Below are 17,954 nucleotides of genomic sequence, written 5' to 3'. Positions count from 1 at the left end.
GTGGCTAACTTCCAAGCTTTTTCCCGCAGCAAGAGTGCCCCCATGCAGCATCTCATGTTGTACTCTCAAAACTTTAGTGTTTCTGTGTGAAATGGCCCCTAAAAGACTGTCTGGTGCTAGTGATGTCTATAGAGTAAAATGTAAAAGGCAGAAGTCATTGATGACCCTGACAAAGAAAGTTTTATTATTAGATAAGTTAAAAGAGGGGACGAGTGCAGCTGGTCAATTGTTTGGTATAGCCATACAGTAATGCACTAAGGTAGTTAAGTTGCTATTTGCGGTTTTGCCAATTCGCTCCATTTTTGGGAACGTATCCCTCGCTGATAGCAAGGGTCTAGTGTATTATATAATCATGAGTAATATAAAAAAAAGGTGGAAATAACAAAATACCTGTAGTGTAAAATAAATGTCCAGTGTGATGCGGTATATCTCCTGGCCCACTCACAGATTTTGGCATTGTTGTGTTTTCAAACCCAACACCAAACCACTTGGAAAGGGAGCAACTAGATAAGATACTACCTTTGAATTGGCCAACCTGAATTTTGGAAATGATTTTAGAAATCATTATCTAGCTTTTCCAGCAAAAAAAAAAATTAGTTTTTGGTAACCAGAGAGGGGTACATACAGTAAAAGTCCAAAAATCCGGACGCCAGAAATCCGGACCACCCAAGAATCCGGACTTTTCGAAAACTCAAACTTAAATTTTTTTTTTTTTTTAGCTTGCTTTTGTGTGTGTGCATGCGTGAGGGCCACAGCGACAACACGCGACCATGCGGTTGCCACTTTAAAACGAGCAATCAAACTGTGACAACGTACGGAATTTTGAGTTCTACTCTTTCCATTTACAGAGTACTGTACAAGTCCATAATAATGGCTCCTAAAGTAGATAAACTTCGTTGTGTGAAGGGAAAGAAGAACACTTGAAATTGAGTGACAAACTTGAAATAATTAAGAAACTAGAACGTGGTGTGAGCAATACTGTTCTAATGGAAACATATGACATAGGAAAGTCTACAATTTATGATATAAAAAAGGCAAAGAATAAAATTTTAGAATTCACAGCTTTATCTTTAAAACTGCTTATTTTGATAAAGGAAGCATGCTATATTTGCTAATGAATAAACTACCAAAATGTACCTGTTCATCTCTTCCTTATTTCTCCTGAAATTTGAATTTTAAAAGTACTGCCTGAGAATCCGGAAAATCCGAAAATCCGGACCGACCCAATCCCCAAGCAGTCCGGATTTTTGGACTTATATTGTATCTAGGTTTATTAAAAAGAATTCACGCATTGTAGGGGTATGCTACCGGCATGCCACCTATGAACCAAGGCCGTTATTACACTAGTATTTACCCTGCCTTTGAACATTATGGTCTGATTTACTATATTGCTCTCTATATTATTGATCTCTGTGCATTGCTGTTATTGTTGTAACTTTGGCATGTTATTGAGTACTGTATGGACTGTTCAATTCAGAGTTGGCATTGATTAAGTAAATTAGATTTTATTTTAATATTTTTTTTCATAAAGTTAACAAAAAATAAATTTGAAGGTTTTAAAAGAAAATCCTTGTATAACTTTGTGCTGGCATTCATTTAACATATAAGTCACGGTAGTCAGGGCCATTGCTAGACCTTCAGGACATTGAGGGCTTAGCCCTGAGTTTTATAAAACCACTAGCGCCATAGGCCCGAGTTTTGGGGATCCAGGGGCACGCTCCCCCTGGAAATTTTTTTTGAATTTAGACTGTCTGTGACAGCATTTCTTACCACCTGAAGGCAGTTAAAAGAAGAAACCAAACAGTCTAAAATACCAGCAAAATTTTTTATTAAATTGATTTTTTTAGACAATTCCTGGGATGTGTATAATGGAATTACTGTGTAGTAGGCCAACGTGTCAAGTGTGTATAACGTTGTATGGTGATCAATGTTTGTGGATTATATTGTTCTGTTGGAGCGCCTTTGTGTGTGTGTGTGTAGTATGTTACCAGTGTAATGAGACATGTGAGCATGTTGATTGGGTGTTAACATTGGTTCTGCATTAAATGTTGCAAAAATAAAATTGACATGTTCTATCCCTTCACTAACTTAATCACTGTTTACCACACCAGGAACACAGTTTTTTTGGATTGGAGAGCATCAGACTATAGCTTCTTGATTTGAGTCTGGCAAATCTGTTGATGACTACATTATGTTCAATACCATCCAGTGTATTCTTTTCAGTAGACAGAACTGCCAGGTGATTGAGTCTGTCTTGTCCCATAGTATAATAATAATAATAATTAATGGTTTATTGAAAGAGCATAGCAGCCGGAAGGCTGAAAATATACAGTTTCATAATTGGGGAATGGGTTTCGATTTACAAATAATATACAAGTAATATAAGTGATACAAATAAGATACATAATAACTAGGTGGTGAAAAGCTGAAACTACAGGGCATTTCAACATAGTGACAGTGCAAACAGTAGGATTTACTGGGAGTGAATACACTGGTCTATTACAAGTTATTGATAATTTTTACATTGGTTGGGACTGGGCTGTTCTTATAGCGATCAGTTCGTGCTCGTATGGGCTGGATGCGGTTGTGGTGTTGAACAGTAATTCTCGGGCAAGGTGGTAGTAGGAGCTGGTGTCGAGGATGGTACAGCAGCTTCTCACCAAATTTGCAGATGAGGTCGTGGTAATGGTCAGTGAGAACTGAGAGGGTCAGTGTGTTGAGCGCTTCTTGATATGTGGAGTAGGAAGGGGAGAGAATAATCTTGCATGCCCTCTTTTGCACTTTTTCTAGGTGTTTACGTTGTGTGGCATTTAGGGAGGAAGACCAGGTAGGGGAGGCATAGGTGAGCTTGGTAAGTACGAATGTTGAATAAACACTGAGGAGCTCGGGTGCAGGAACTCCGAGGGACTTGAGTCAGCGGAGGAGGTGGAGACGGAAACTGGTGAATTTGACGACTTCACTGACGTGTGGTTTCCAATTTAGTTTGTTGTCTATGGTGATGCCGAGGAGCTTAGTGGAATCTACAACCTGGAGCGTGTTGGGATCTAAAGAAATGGAAGGGGGTTGGACAACGTCGGAGGAGAGGTTGATGTGCATAACCGTGGTCTTGGTATGGTTGATGGTGACGTGGTTGTTGGCTCCTTAACCATGTGTGTAGACGTCTCAAGGCACTGAACGATCGCTCACAGCTGCAGTTGCTGACAGGAATGGTCAGTGCCACTTGAAAGATGGCTTTCAGAGTTAGAAACATATCAGAATCGAGCATCCTGTATACACTGAGCATGTCAGGAGTGGCACCTGTCTCTTTCTTCCTAGCTAGAAAATTCTTAGCAACCAGTATTTCCTCTGATTTCAGCTGGATTTTGTAGTGTATAGCAACTTTGTTAAGAACTCTTCAGAGACAAAAGTCACAGAGGCTGGGTGACAATCCTGGATACCTTTCATGAAACCAGCTCCCACACTAGTAAATTGTTGGTCAAAGTCATTGATCATTCTGTCAAGACAAGGAAAATAAAAGTTCCTTTTCAGAAGTTCTGCATTGCTGAGATTGGAGCTTGTTCCACAAGAGGACTCCACCACATATTCCTCCATCTTCTTTTGTTTGCACCTTGGACCCCTCTGCTCCTGGATGTAGTTAGTCTCGCATGTGGCTTTTGCTTTCTTGTATAGATCTTCAGCCATTTCATCAGTGCACTTTTCTCTGTGTCGTCGACAGCATCTTTGAATTGCAGTGCTTGGGCCAAGTCCACAGTGTCCCTTTGAAGAAACTTATGCAATCCCTCTGTGGTGGAGAGCAAGCTCTGGAAACATTACAATCATGTAGATTGTTGGTAACCTACACAGTTTTGCTCTAAGACCCACTCCCATGGCTGTTCCAATCTCCTCAAGGCACTGTGTAACAGCAGTACACATCAGGAGTAGTGATTGATAAATTAAGGACACTCATATAAAATTCGTTTGATATGGATTGAAGTAAATCCTGAATTTAAAAAATTATTAATTCTTGAAAAGATTCGGGACTAGACAAAAAAAAACATCCAGGGCTAAAGCCCTGTAAGCCCACCCCTAACAATGGCCCTGATGGTAGTTCACAATCAATCACTTAATATTCCTCCACTTTCTGAAATTACATCTTTTTTGTGAATGGGATTTTATGCAAATGATGCATGCAATAAATTTTTGTTTTTTAAGTAACAGATTTTTGTGGTGAACTTAAGTTGTGGTTTTTGTAAATAAAAACCATCTTTGCTGCTTATTCTGTCCCTAACCTGTTTCTAAGCTAAGACTAAACTAGACCAAATGAAGAAAAAATATGCTCCACTTCAGCACTTGAAGTTTTTTACTGTTGTAAATATTTCTCTAATACTGTACTATCAGAAAAATCACCATCAAGAATTTTGTCCAAGGAGAGCCACCATGTAAGTGGTCCAGCTTGGGTTGAATGGCTAGAAAATGAATATGGCTGAAAAGGGGGAAGTTATGCTTTATACATTATTATGAGAGAAACTGGAAGGGTTCTTTTCATCAGGCCATTTCATTCTAGTATCATCTTCCTCATTAGTTAGTTTTTTCTTATAAATTGGATGCAGAATATTTGCCAGATAGTGCACAGGTGTAAGCGCTAGTGCCATTCGTTTCATAAATTTACTTTGTATGGTAGCTCTATCACCTGACCGAGTTGTCTCCTCTTTTAGTTGATTCTCTAAGTCTTTCTACACTTCAGTCACTTCTCCAATATCACATCTCTCCCTTTGAGCTTTATCGAGTGCTACTGCAATGTGCTTCAAGATTTTAAGCATATCTTCAGCACACCTTTTAATATTAGTGTCCATAACTTTCTTTGTAATATTTGAGTCTAATTCCTGCCTTTTTTCACCATCACACACAGCTACTAATATTGGCCAGTTGTTCAAATAAGCCTCTAAGCAGTCAGTCAGTGTATTCCAGCAAACATCTTGTGGTAAGGACTGAACCCCCTGCTGATTTGTACACCGCTGAGGCAGTATGATTATTCCTAAAATACTTCAAAATTTTCACATGTTCTTAATATTTCTAAATCTTTGGCTAACAAATTAAATAATGTACTGTACAACAATAACATATCAAGTCATTCATTGTCTTTCAATAGTTCTGCTCTCATTTTTGCAACATTAGTAGCATTATCTATTACAAAACTACCAACTTTGCATTTGTATTTATGTTCAGCATTTTTATTGAACTTTTAGCAATGATTTTGAGATAATCAGATGTATGTTGGTGACCAGATGTGTCCACAAGATAAACTTCACTTGTGTTGTCCGATGAGTGAACAGTGACAGGAGCACACATTACAGGTTCATTTGAAACATTTGTCCATCCATCAAGACTCATGCAGACAGTTTTTCCTTCCAGTTCTACTATACTTTTTCACACTTTTCAGTATAGTACAGTATACAGTTGTACCCCACTTAACGCGGTCAATTGAACCCAGAGGGTCCCGTGTTAAGTGAAATCCGCGTTAAGTGAACAACAGAACATATGGGATTAATTCCAATAGAAACCAGCCCGACCCCCAAACTCCACTTTTTGACGACACATAACTATGTTGTAGTAAAAATTCTATCTTAACTTTATGATGGTATGAAAAAACAAGTAATATAGAAGAGGTTAGGTTAGGAAAGATAAAGGTTAACATAGGAAAAATGAAGGTTAAGTTAGAGAAACTAAAAATTTTGTGTAACACTTACGGTTGTAGAAGAGATGGGTCGGCATACGGGGATGGAGGCTGGTTCCGAGGCAGAGGGCAGATTACTGGCCCTCAGGTGAATCACCATTACTAGGTGAATCACCATCACTGTCACTTACAGTTGTCAGGGCTTCCCTGACAAACCCCTCAAAGTCAACTTCACTTTCACTATCACTGGCTTGGGCTGGCTGTGGTGGGTTGCGGGCGAAGAACTCGGTTATGCTTTGCTGACGGCTGGCGTTGATGTTGTCATGATACACCGTGATGTACGGCTCCATAGCCTGCACCAGCCGGGTATGGAAGACTTCATAGCGGTCATCGTCATTGTCGCGGGAAAGGACGGACTTAATTTTCTCTGCAAACTCTATGGCACACTTAATATCACTATGACTTAAACTAGGTTCTTCGGAGAATGACGCACCTTCTTCCTCCTCTTCACTGGCGTGTTCTTCTTCCAACATCTCGTCGGCAGTCACTTCAGGATCTCTGATCACCTCCAGGATGTCTTCGTTGGTGGTCTCGGAGAAGCCTTCAGCTGTAATATTGAGCGCAGCTTCTCTGGCAAGGTCCACTGCTACTGCAACAGTCTGAACCTGACCAGTCACAGGTTCACTCCTCCTCTCACCTGGTATGCCATGCAACACATGTCTCCATGCGTGACGAATCGTAGCAATAGTCAGCAGATCCCATGCCTCCACCAAGAAGTCTACAGCTTGTTTAACGTTAAACTTCTTCCAAAATTGTTTGATGAGAAGTTCTTGAGTCACCGCCTCTTGTTCCTTGTCCTCGTCGCTTTTGCTCTCGATGTCGGTGTCACCCAGCTTACGCAACTCATCCTTGGTGTTGGTAGAGTCGTTCAGCAGCTTGAACTTCTTTGCAGAGTACGCAGCTTTAACATTGCAGATCAACTCCTGGTCCATGGGCTGGATTAATGACGTAGTGTTGGGAGGAAGGAAGACCACTTTTACGTTGGGGTGACGATCCATAAGTAGGGGCGAGTGTCCAGGTGCGTTGTCAAGGAGCAACAAAATATTGAATGAAACATTCTGTTGCTCGCAGAATTTCTTCACGTCGGGAACAAAACAGTTGTCAAACCAGAAGAGGGACAGAGAAGAGGACATCCACGCCTTACGTGCGGTTAGCCAGTGGACATTAAGCTTGTTCATGTCCATATTCTTGTAGGCGTGCGGCTTGCGGGCTGTGTGAATCACCGATAACTTTGGTTTACAGGTACCGGAGGCATTGGTGGTAAACAGGACGGTGATGCGTTCCTTCTGCAACTTCCGACCCCTTACCTTGCTGGCAGACTGGACAACGAAGGTCTTGGAAGGTAACTTTTTCCAGAAAAGACCAGATTCGTCCATGTTAAACACCTGGTCGTCACTGTACTGTCCTTCCTCCATAATCTCACGTAAGAACGGAGGAAAATCTCTAGCCGCCACACGGTCAGCACTCGCTTCCTCACCACCAATGTTGATGTTGGTGATCTTGTTCCTCTTCTTAAACCTATGCAGCCAACCAGAGGAAGCATTGAAGGGTTTGGGCTCTGCAATTCCCAGCTTACGTGACACTGCTGCGTATAGCTCACGTGCGTACTCCTGCACTGAGCGCGTGTCCACCGCCATGTTGCGTCGCGCCTGACGAACCAAATAACTCACCAGCAAATTTTCCACTTTTGCCAGCACCCTGTTCTGGCAATACCTGATAGATGAAGCACCTGCAGACTTTGTGATTTTCATGTGCTCTTTGATCTTGGCTGCATCCTTCTTGATCGTGCGAATCGTAGATTCGTTGACGCGATGCTGGCGCGCGAGATCAACTTGCCGTGTTCCTTTCTCCAAATCTTGAACAATTTGGTACTTCACCTCGTAGCTTAAGGAACGTCGTGTCTTCTTTGGCTTAGTGCCGCTGGGTCCAGGTAAGGAAAGGTCTCTCTCTGGGGGCGGTGGTGGTCCGGCGGAAGCCATTTTACGGAACAATGGATGCGCGTTTACACGGTGTGGCCTTGAGGGATGAAACTGCCGCAGCTAGGTCAAGCATCGTCTCTCCTCCCTCCCTCCCCGGGGTGGTCACGTCATAATACTTTAAGCCAATTACAGCTAGCAGCAGAGGGGGGTAGGGATGCATGGCCAATCACAGTCCGATACGTCATATGACGTCAGTGATAACGCAACAAAGACACACACTGCGCAACCTTACCGCGCCGCTTACCCAAGCGGAGGGAGGAGGAGGGAGAGGCAGGCAGGCAGGCGGGCGGGTGGCGCGTGGGGCAAATCTAAAAATAGCGTCTCGAGCCGGACACTCACCGCGTATATGATGAAAAATTCCGTGTTAAGTGAAAGTTCAGCTCTGGCAAGGCACCGCGTATATGATAAAACGCGCTAAGTGAAACCGCGTTAGGCGAGGTAATACTGTACTTGATCTAACAATATACTGACAATATCTTTCCAACTGGGCAACTTGTATCTTGGTCTCATCATATTTACCATGTCTAAAAAGGATTTATGCTCAACAATCTTAAAAGGAGAATTTGTTGCATACACCATTGTTGCAACTTTTTCATCTATCTTCCTTTTCCTCCATTGTTGTCCTCACTCCATACTGCAAGATACTTGCATTTTAATCAGAAGATGTAACTCGTTTTAATTTATCAGTACGACACGTGACTACTGGAGAAGTCTGTGAATAGCTACGCTTTATAGGTAAAGGAACAGAAGGGATGTTTGTGCTAACATTTGATACTTCTTTTGGAGATGGGGATGTCAATGTTGCTGATCTACAAAACACTGAGGAAGTGACCCCTGATGTAACTGGTTATTCTTGAGGATCTGCAAAGAAGAGTACCACACGTTTTCACATTACAACATGATGTAAAGCCATTGTAGATCTAATTTTATTAGTCAGCCATGATGTATGCTGCTGCTTAACATGAATTCACCCATTAAAATGTTTAAAGCAGGGTAAAAGAACCATGTAGTAGATACGGTACATCTGGCTAATGCCAGTGTTATCTTAGTAACATTGAGAAAGACTAAATGATGTGTTATTTTTTTCAATATTTTGAGCAAGATGGCAGGTTTCTAGCAAATACTGGAAGCAAGGAATTGTGGGCTAGTACTAATAATTACCATCTGTTGTTTCTGAACCACGATTTTCTGAATCTGTTCGTGGCCCACTGCATTTCTTCTTATGATCTCGCAAGCGCTGCACCAAGCCTTGCATTTCTTTACCACAGTCTTTACATTTTGCACAAATTCCCTTTTTTTTGTGACTCAGTATTTGGTCTGAATTTGAAAAACTTAAAGCTGTCTTTTTGTCTTTCTGCTTTTCTCATTTTTGGAAATTATATTTGTCCTATATCTGAAACTGCTTACAGAACAATGCACTTCAGTATGTATTTAGAATTATATTCGTTATATTCAAAACATTCAGCAAAACTGAACTTCAATAATATTAGATTACATTTATTATTTAGGTTTTAGATTTTAAATAATTAATATTTTCAATAATATTAGATATATTTACCTCATATATTTAAATCCTGGGGGTCAATTTATGGTAGCGCACCGTTCTTTCTTTAGGTACAGCCACTCCTCGACTTATGACGGGGTTAGGGACCCAAATCCAGGTCATAAGTCGAAAATGCAAAAATAATACATAGAAAATCTAAAATGAGTGTCTCTTTTTCTTCTCAGCACCACAAAACTCTCACTTTTAAGCTTGCCAGCCATTTTAAAGGAGTCACAACTCTGAAGGTTGAAAAGGCAATATTTCTTTTACTTTTTAATTATTATTATTATTTTTTTCTTCAAAATATGTAAACTTGTTTCAGCTGAAAATCTAAGAGAAAACTGCTAACCTGCTGCTTACCATTCCCACCCACCATCTCAGTCACCACACCCTAAGTATTCACCCAAATGTTTCCAAAGTATTTATGAATTGAATTTACTTGTTCATAGTTTTAATCATCTAATTTTATTTGTGAATTTTTATTTACCTTTAAAAGCAAGTACAATTACTGTATATATATATATATTTAAAATCTTATATGATGGGTGGAATCATGCATGATTTGGAGGTAAATAAACAACCCCCATTTCTCATAATACTGTAGGTTGACTTTGATAATGTAAGACTTCACTCTTTTACAACCAAATTAATACTGAACCATCACAATCTGAAGGGGCCCCTGTAATGTTCATCATTCTTACCTTTGTCTGTTGCACTTTTTATAACTATCCAGAAAAGGGTGGGAGCAATAAGTAGAGTACAGTAGAAGTCCAAAAATCCGGACTGCTTGGGGATTGGGTCGGTCCGGATTTTCGGATTTTCCGGATTCTCAGGCAGTGCTTTTAAAATTAAAATTTAAGGAGAAATAAAGAAGAGATGAACAGGTACATTTTGATAGTTTATTCATTAGCAAATATAGCATGCTTCATTTATCAAAACGAGCAGTTTTAATGAAAAAGCTGTGAATTCTAGAATTTTATTCTTTGCCTTTTTGATATCATAAATTGTAGACTTTCCAATGTTGTATTTTCCATTAGAACAGTATTGCTCACACCACGTACTAGTTTCTTAATTATTTCAAGTTTGTCACTCAATTTCAACGTGTTCTTTCTCTTCACACAACGAAGTTTATCTACTTTAGGAGCCATTATTATGGGCTTGTACAGTAATCTGTAAATGGAAAGAGTAGGACTCAAAATATTGTTCTATTCATACTGTGCTTGATATAATGCATTCACGGAAATGTAATATTTTTGCTAAAATGACGTACGTATTACAGTGGAAAGTGGGATCAAATCGTGACGAAAACAATGACTTTCGCTTTCTTTCGTTCAAAAGATGTTACCGTAATCACTTTTCGAATGGTTTAGTTAAAAAACTGTTGTACTGTATTACAATAATATTCTATCCTAATTGACTTGAATAAATACTACGATACCATATTTCTGAATATTTTCATTAAAATCCATCAAAATCATTTTCTTTGTCATCGTCTGCAGCACCAAACAGCTTCTCCCAGTCCTCTCCTTGAACAGGGCTAGAGGGTACGTGTTTTTCGAATCGTTTTCAGTTAAAAAACTATTACATCACACGTATATTTTACCTAAACTGCGCCTGAATGAATATATTCTCGGAAATAAATAGTAGTTTTGCTGAAACGTGATGTATTTCAATGTAAAATAGGATAAAATACATGTCGAAAACAAAAGACTTTACCTAAGCTTCCGATGTTCTTGAGATGTTACTCGTTTTTTTAATAGTTTTCGGTTAAAATTCTGTTATATTACAATGATATTCTATTCATACTGTGCTTGATATAATACATTCACGGAAATGTAATATTTTTGCTGAAATTACGTACGTATTACAGTGGAAAGTGGGATAAAATCGTGACGAAAACAATGACTTTCGCTTTCTTTCGTTCAAAAGATGTTACCGTAATCGCTTTTCGAATGGTTTAGTTAAAAAACTGTTGTATTACAATAATATTCCCTCCTAATTGACTTGAATAAATACTTGAATGGAAATATACAATATTTTTGTTGAAACTACCCGCGTTTCAGTGTAAAGTGTTGTAATAATAAATGGTAAACAATTTGCCTTCGGCACTCGTGTTTCAGTTTATAGGACGTAGAGCGTTTTTACTGAAGGTTTTGTTGTTCGCTTACCCTCAAAAACGTGGGTCGAACTATAAACGAGGAATATCATAAATTAACGATTTCTTGGTCAAAAAATCAGGGTCGACAGATAAACAAGGGGGGGGTTATAGATGAGTATATACGGTATGTTGTCACAGTTTGATTGCTCGTTTTAAAGTGGAGACCACGTGGTCGCTTGTTGTCGCTGTGCAGCTGTGGCGCTCACGCATGCGCACATACACACAAAAGCCCGCTAAAAAAAAATAATAATAATTAGTTTTCCAAAAGTCCGGATTCTCGGGTGGTCCGGATTTTTGGCATCCGGATTTTTGGACTTTTACTGTATAATTAAATGATGTCTAAATATATATTACATTTACAAATTATCTGGCAAATTTAGGAAATGCCAAAGACTATATACATGTATAAAACCTTTAATATTTAACAAAGAATATACGGTGTAACATAATTCATTCACTTGTCAAATTATAACCTATATTAACATTACAAGTATGGAAAATTAACAGATCTATATACTGTATCTAACAGTTTACAGTATTGTCATCACTGCACAGCCTATACAGTATTTGCTGGATATACAATGCTGAAAATATTAAGAAACACATCATTCTTTTTATATCCTGAATGTGAAAATTACATTTAAGTACTTTTCAACGTTATTCCACTAGACATTTTATGATAAACAAAAACTCATATTCATCATAATCATTCCTTATAGAAAAATATACCCAACCACCAAAAGGTCAAAAATTTTCAAAACTAATCATAATATAAAAATCTTGCTATATCTTCAATCTTCAACTTACATCACAGACCGCTGGGTGCGGAGGGGCTGTGGAAGACGCATTCGGTTGGTTAAATCATTGAAAATCTCAACACTGAACTGTGACCCCTTTACTGCCCCACCAACTTCATGAATCAGGTCTGCAACATCTGGACAAACATCTTGGTTTGTCATTTTTACATCTTCAATGATACCATGGTAGACCTGAAAGTGACATAAGAATTACAGTACATACTATAATAAAAATCTGCAAAACCTGTGGTTGCAATTCAATTACATAATATGTTGCTGAAGACAACATTACAGTATCTCTTAAACAGTATACTCTACTGTACACCCCCTCCACCCTTGACAATGCAGCATCATTTCATTTAACATCAAGGTTATGTGTGTTGATGTACCAGAGACTTAAGGCATTTATTGTAGATGAATGGAATAGCTAACCGTTAGCTATTCTGTCTGTGCAGACTCTTCTGCTGAGTTCTGCGCATGACACCTTGAGAGGGAAAAACAAACGCCTTGATGAGGTGTTAGCGTGTGCGGCGCCCGAATAGCTAACAACCAATCATCGAGTTTCTCCCACTAAAACCGTGGGTAAATACATGGATCATGGCTGCTTATGGAGAATATTTTGATGAATATTAAAGAGTTGGGGGCATGTAAGGCAATAAAAAACTGTGATATAATAATAAAAATAATTATATATACGGTAATATATTGGATAAGACCTAAAACAAAGTGTACAACATGAAAGAATTGAAAAGGATTGCGCCTACAGTTGAAACCTGTTTTGGCTCCGCCCATTTATAAGTGAGCGCTGCGTGATTTCATTAGCCGTTGGTGACTTTGGTGTAACATTATTGATAACTACTTAAATATGATGGAAACCTTAATATCATTACTCATAAGATACTTTAAATAAAGGTGAACAAGTTGATTACAGTTCTGTAATTGCAAAAATTAAGACTTAAATGAATCTGAAATTTGTTGTATTTCGTGTATAAATATGTGAACACCTAGCCGCAAGAAAAAAGAGACAGCAAACGTAGTGGAGGGGCTTTCCTGTAGAAAAAATGGATCAAGCCATGTAAGTAATGGAGGAAAGATATTAAACCAATACCTCACAAATCCTTGAATCTTACAGTATAATTTGCTACTGAAGTATAAAGCTATCACGGTGTCCTTTACGAATAAATGTCCCTCCCCCTTGCCATATAAAAAGGATGCAGCACTCTTGGTCTGTAATCCTCCTCCCCAAGAAACAAATCACTGTCAGAAAAATCCATCTTTTGGTTGATTGGGAGCTGCTCTGGTTGTTACGTGTGTTTCAGAGAGTCCGGGAGAAATCATCTTTACAACGGGCCCGATTTTTTGTGTTCTTATTTATTGTTGACTGGTTGACTTTTCCTTTTTTGTCTTTCTTTCCATAATTTTCTATATATTTTCTTCACTATTTCTTTCTGTATTGTGTCCAAATAACAGTTCTCCTAACTTTATTGTTTTCTGAAGACTGTGTTGTACAACAGTTTTTCCAAAGACACGGTCTGGTCGTATTTTGTAATGACAGTCCTGGAAAGTTAACGTGTTAGCTATCCCCATGCATCTACAAAAAATGCCATTATTAAGCGCTTATATGTGTGAGGTAAGTGTTTGAATTTAAAGAATTGTCTGTCAATTTCATAACATGTAGTAAAGAACAGAAGAAGTAATTTAATTTGATCAGCACTTTGTTAAGTGAAAACTAACCGAGAACAAAAACTTAATATTCCTGCTTCCTTTATCTTACTTAAAACCCTCTAAAGTATCTGTAGCATTGCCATTATACTCCCTATCTACTAATCACTCCCCCTGTATCCTTCTTTTATGTCCATACCCTCTCAGCAAACCACTCTTCTGCAATACCACCACTGCAGTGTACATCCTCTTCTTTCTATGCCAGTGCAAACACCCCACACATTTAACTATTGGTTACCCCCTTCAATTCTGGCAACCCCAGATGCAACTATCAGGTATATAACTCTCCTTTGTAACTCAAATTTCAGAACAACTCAGCTCTATTCCATTATACTATCACTGCATTCCATCTCCACCTCCAAGCTTACTCCCTTTCTCCTGATGATATTTCTCTACATTGTACCATTTTTAATTAACTTCACTGCTAAATTCTTTTAAAGTTTTTAACTTCCTCTAGTGTTTCCCCTTTTTACAATAATTTTATATTATCATTCACTGGAATTTCCAGTTTACTTATATCAACTCTGTCCAACTCCCTCCTCTCAAAAATCATTAACTTCCATCTATTACACAACCTGTCAATGTTATTCACCCCCTTTTGCATTTCCTGTTCACAGCAAAAATCAGAGGCCACACCCCACCTTGCTGCTGCCCCAGTCAACCTAGCCTTCACTTCCCTCACCATCCATTCCTTAAAAATGTCTCACTCCTTCCATCACATCAAAGCTCTCAATTAGTCCTCCACTTACTTTCAAGCATGTCATAATAATTTTGAAGAATGTCTTCACAACCCAAAATACTTCTCAATCCATATGCCTTTGCAGATCCATTAATGTTGCATACGAGTAGTTTCCAGTTTTTCTCATACCCTTTGTGGACATTTTTAATAAAATAATTTTATCTACATAACCTTTACCTCCTCTTCCTCAACTATCCTATATTCTGTTACTTTCCTCACCCTCTTAACCCTACCAAATACATGTGTTTTCCCAGGTATATTTAGTACTGTATAGTACTGATTCCTCTCACAGTTTTTCACCCTTTCTTACTACCTTCCTCATATAAAATGTTTTTTAGCCTTCAACCACTAACCTAATATTTTGACTGTTTTCCATGCTATCTGACACACTCTTAAAGGATTAACCTGGGTTTACAACCCAGGACTCAACTGCTCTAATTCATATGTCACCCTATTAAGTCGAGAACTTAATGATCAATCCTTCATATCTAATTGATACTAATTACTGGAAACATAGGATAGACAAATCAAATCTTTTTACAATGGGGCATTTTTTGACCATTGCAAATATTGTATACAGTACAGTATTTAAAAATTTTAATCACAACTTTTCTATTTTAAAAGGAGCTGTACAAGGTATTTTTGTAACCTATCCCATCAGATTTTATTAAATTTAAGGAAACTTCAGGATTTTACGAGTACAATACAGCTGCTACTCGACTTACGACGGGGTTAGGGACCCAAATCCAGGTCGTAAGTCGAAAATGCTTAAATAACACAGAAAATCTAAAATGGGTGTTTCTTTTTTTTCAGCACCACAAAACTCACTTTTAAGCTTGCCAGCCATTTTTAAGTGAATTACAAACGAAAATTTTGTCAGTACACAGTGCAATCACTAACGCCGGGACTCGAAAATACGTAATTTGACAAAATTTTGGTACGACTGAGGCGGTCATATGTACGGGTGGCCATAGGTCGAGTATGTCGTAAGTCGAGGAGTAGCTGTATATAAATGAAAATAAGAATTAAATTGAATACAATATAAAATTACCTTACATAAATGCATGATACATGTTGCCAATTTTTTATTATTTCTTCTCATGCCATCATGTTGTAACGGAAGGTGGCCAAAGATGTTGACTCCTTAATTCTTAGCATTCAGCAGTTTACTCTATCCCCTTGACAGGATACAAGTCAACCAAAGGACTTTTGCACCATCAGCAAATGCACCAAATAATGTATTTATTTTATTACCGAGTGTGCAAGGACTAGCGTACAAAGAAGGAATCCAGTCTCCACTACAGCTGGAAGTTAAACAACAAACTGTTTGCTTGTAAGGCAAATGCTCTACCACTGAGCTAAGGAATGTTGATTAACTGGCTTGGCAAAAAATTTATCGCCACAAAACAAAGCACCTTCAAAATAAAAAGACCATTTCCATAGTCAGGGAATAAGTATAATAAATAAAAAATTTCTTCCCAATGTAAATTAATAACTCACCTGCACACTGACATCAACAGTAGTGTTATTAGCAACACACTCAGGAAGGGTGATTGGACGAGTAATGGTGAAGCGAGGTGTCTTATTGTGAAGCCATGAGTATGATGATAACTCAGCCTCCAGTTTACCCAGTCCTTTAAAAATACAAATAAAAATACTCTACAATACATCATTATAATAACTCCATAAGATTGAATCAAACTGCTGTATAATCCCTGTACAAAATGTGTAGATATATTGCACACCTGAAACTAGATACAGTGTGCATGTATTCTTAAACACATGGTGTGCAGTATTCCAAATAGTCCTGAATCATACAAAATTTCTTACTCAACTCCTTCAAGAGTTATCACATTTAACAAGAAGGTTGCGCCATGAATACAGCAAGACATAGAGAATCAGAAAACAGTCCAGACTGTTCTGGTTCTACAATATCCAATAAATGCTTTGGATATATATATACATATATATATATATACGGTATATATATATATATATATATATATATATATATATATATATATATATATATATATATATATATATATATATATATATATATATATATATATATATATATATATATATATTTATATATATAAAAATATATATACACAGTGGGGTATGCTATAACGAACGGATCCTACTACGAATATTCCTATAACGAACGGTTTTACCTATAAAACTGAGAATGCTATAACGAACGCAACTCCTACAACGAACGCGGATGAATACGGGACTATTTCGTCTGGCGCATGAATATTGTTGTACCGCGACCCACAACAAGAGCGTCAGGCGCCATCTTTGTCTCATTGTGTAGCCAGTGCACCACTGTTATTGTTGAAATTTCGTCTTTTGATGTGGAAATAGAGTTATTTGTATAAATATTTTGTTATACAAGTGTACAATTGTGACAATGAATCGTTCAAAGCGAGTGAGAAAGCTCATAACTCTTGAAACTAAGAAAGAAATCATAAAGAAACGTGAGGATGGAACAAGCATTGCAAAACTTAGTGATGAGTATGGGATGGCTAAATCGACTATATGTACGATTTTAAAGAATAAAGAGGAGTTGAAAACAGTGCAAGTGGCTAAGGGAATCTCTAGACTTAGCAAAGCAAGGTGTAATGTTATTGAGGAGATGGAAAATTTACTCTTAGTGTGGATAAAGGAGAAAGAAATGGCAGGTGATAGCATTAGTGAAGCTATAATTTGTGAGAAGGCCAGACAATTGTTTGAGGACCTTAAAGCCAAGACTCCCAGTGCAAGTGATAGTGATGTGCCAGTGTTTATGGGTACCAAGGGGTGGTTTACTGGTTTCAGAAGGAGAAATAAAATAGATAGTGTTGTGAGACATGGTGATGCTGCTAGTGCCGATAAGGAAGCAGCTAAGGAACACCATGACATTTTTTTGAATATTATTAAAGAGGGAGGCTTTGTTTCTCAGCAGGTATTCAACTGTGATGAAACTGGACTATTTTGGAAAAAAATGCCTCGCCGTACATACATTACCAAGGAGGAAACTTCTGTCCCTGGCCATAAGCCAATGAAAGACAGGCTTACCCTCCTTCTTTGTGCTAATGCTTCTGGTGACTGCAAAATAAAGCCACTCCTTGTGTACCATGCACAAAACCCCAGAGCTTTAAAAAACACTAGGAAGACCCGCCTTGGTGTTATGTGGCGGTCAAACCCAAAGGCTTGGGTGACCAGGAATTTATTCTCTGAGTGGGTGATTGAGGTGTTTGGACCCAGTGTTCGGGAATACCTCAGGGAAAATAATCTTCCACTAAAAGCTTTGTTGGT

At 38.3% G+C, this 17,954-nt stretch overlaps 1 protein-coding gene across 1 annotated transcript; it reads right to left on the bottom strand.

Moving 5' to 3' along the window:
- Positions 1-11,791: 11,791 nt before the first annotated feature.
- On the bottom strand, positions 11,792-16,285 carry LOC121873227 (lipoyltransferase 1, mitochondrial-like; the record flags this gene model as incomplete). The annotated part of the gene is given in 2 exon segments (XM_042376602.1): positions 11,792-12,382; positions 16,152-16,285. Coding segments are annotated over 2 exon segments (320 nt in total), but the record flags the coding sequence as incomplete, so codon positions are not given.
- Between the last annotated feature and the right edge of the window lie 1,669 nt (positions 16,286-17,954).

Source organism: Homarus americanus, unplaced genomic scaffold, assembly GCF_018991925.1.
Source record: "Homarus americanus isolate GMGI-L3 unplaced genomic scaffold, GMGI_Hamer_2.0 scaffold32929, whole genome shotgun sequence".
NCBI classification, from domain to species: Eukaryota; Metazoa; Arthropoda; class Malacostraca; order Decapoda; family Nephropidae; genus Homarus; species Homarus americanus.
This window is presented reverse-complemented; position numbering and strand designations above follow the sequence as displayed.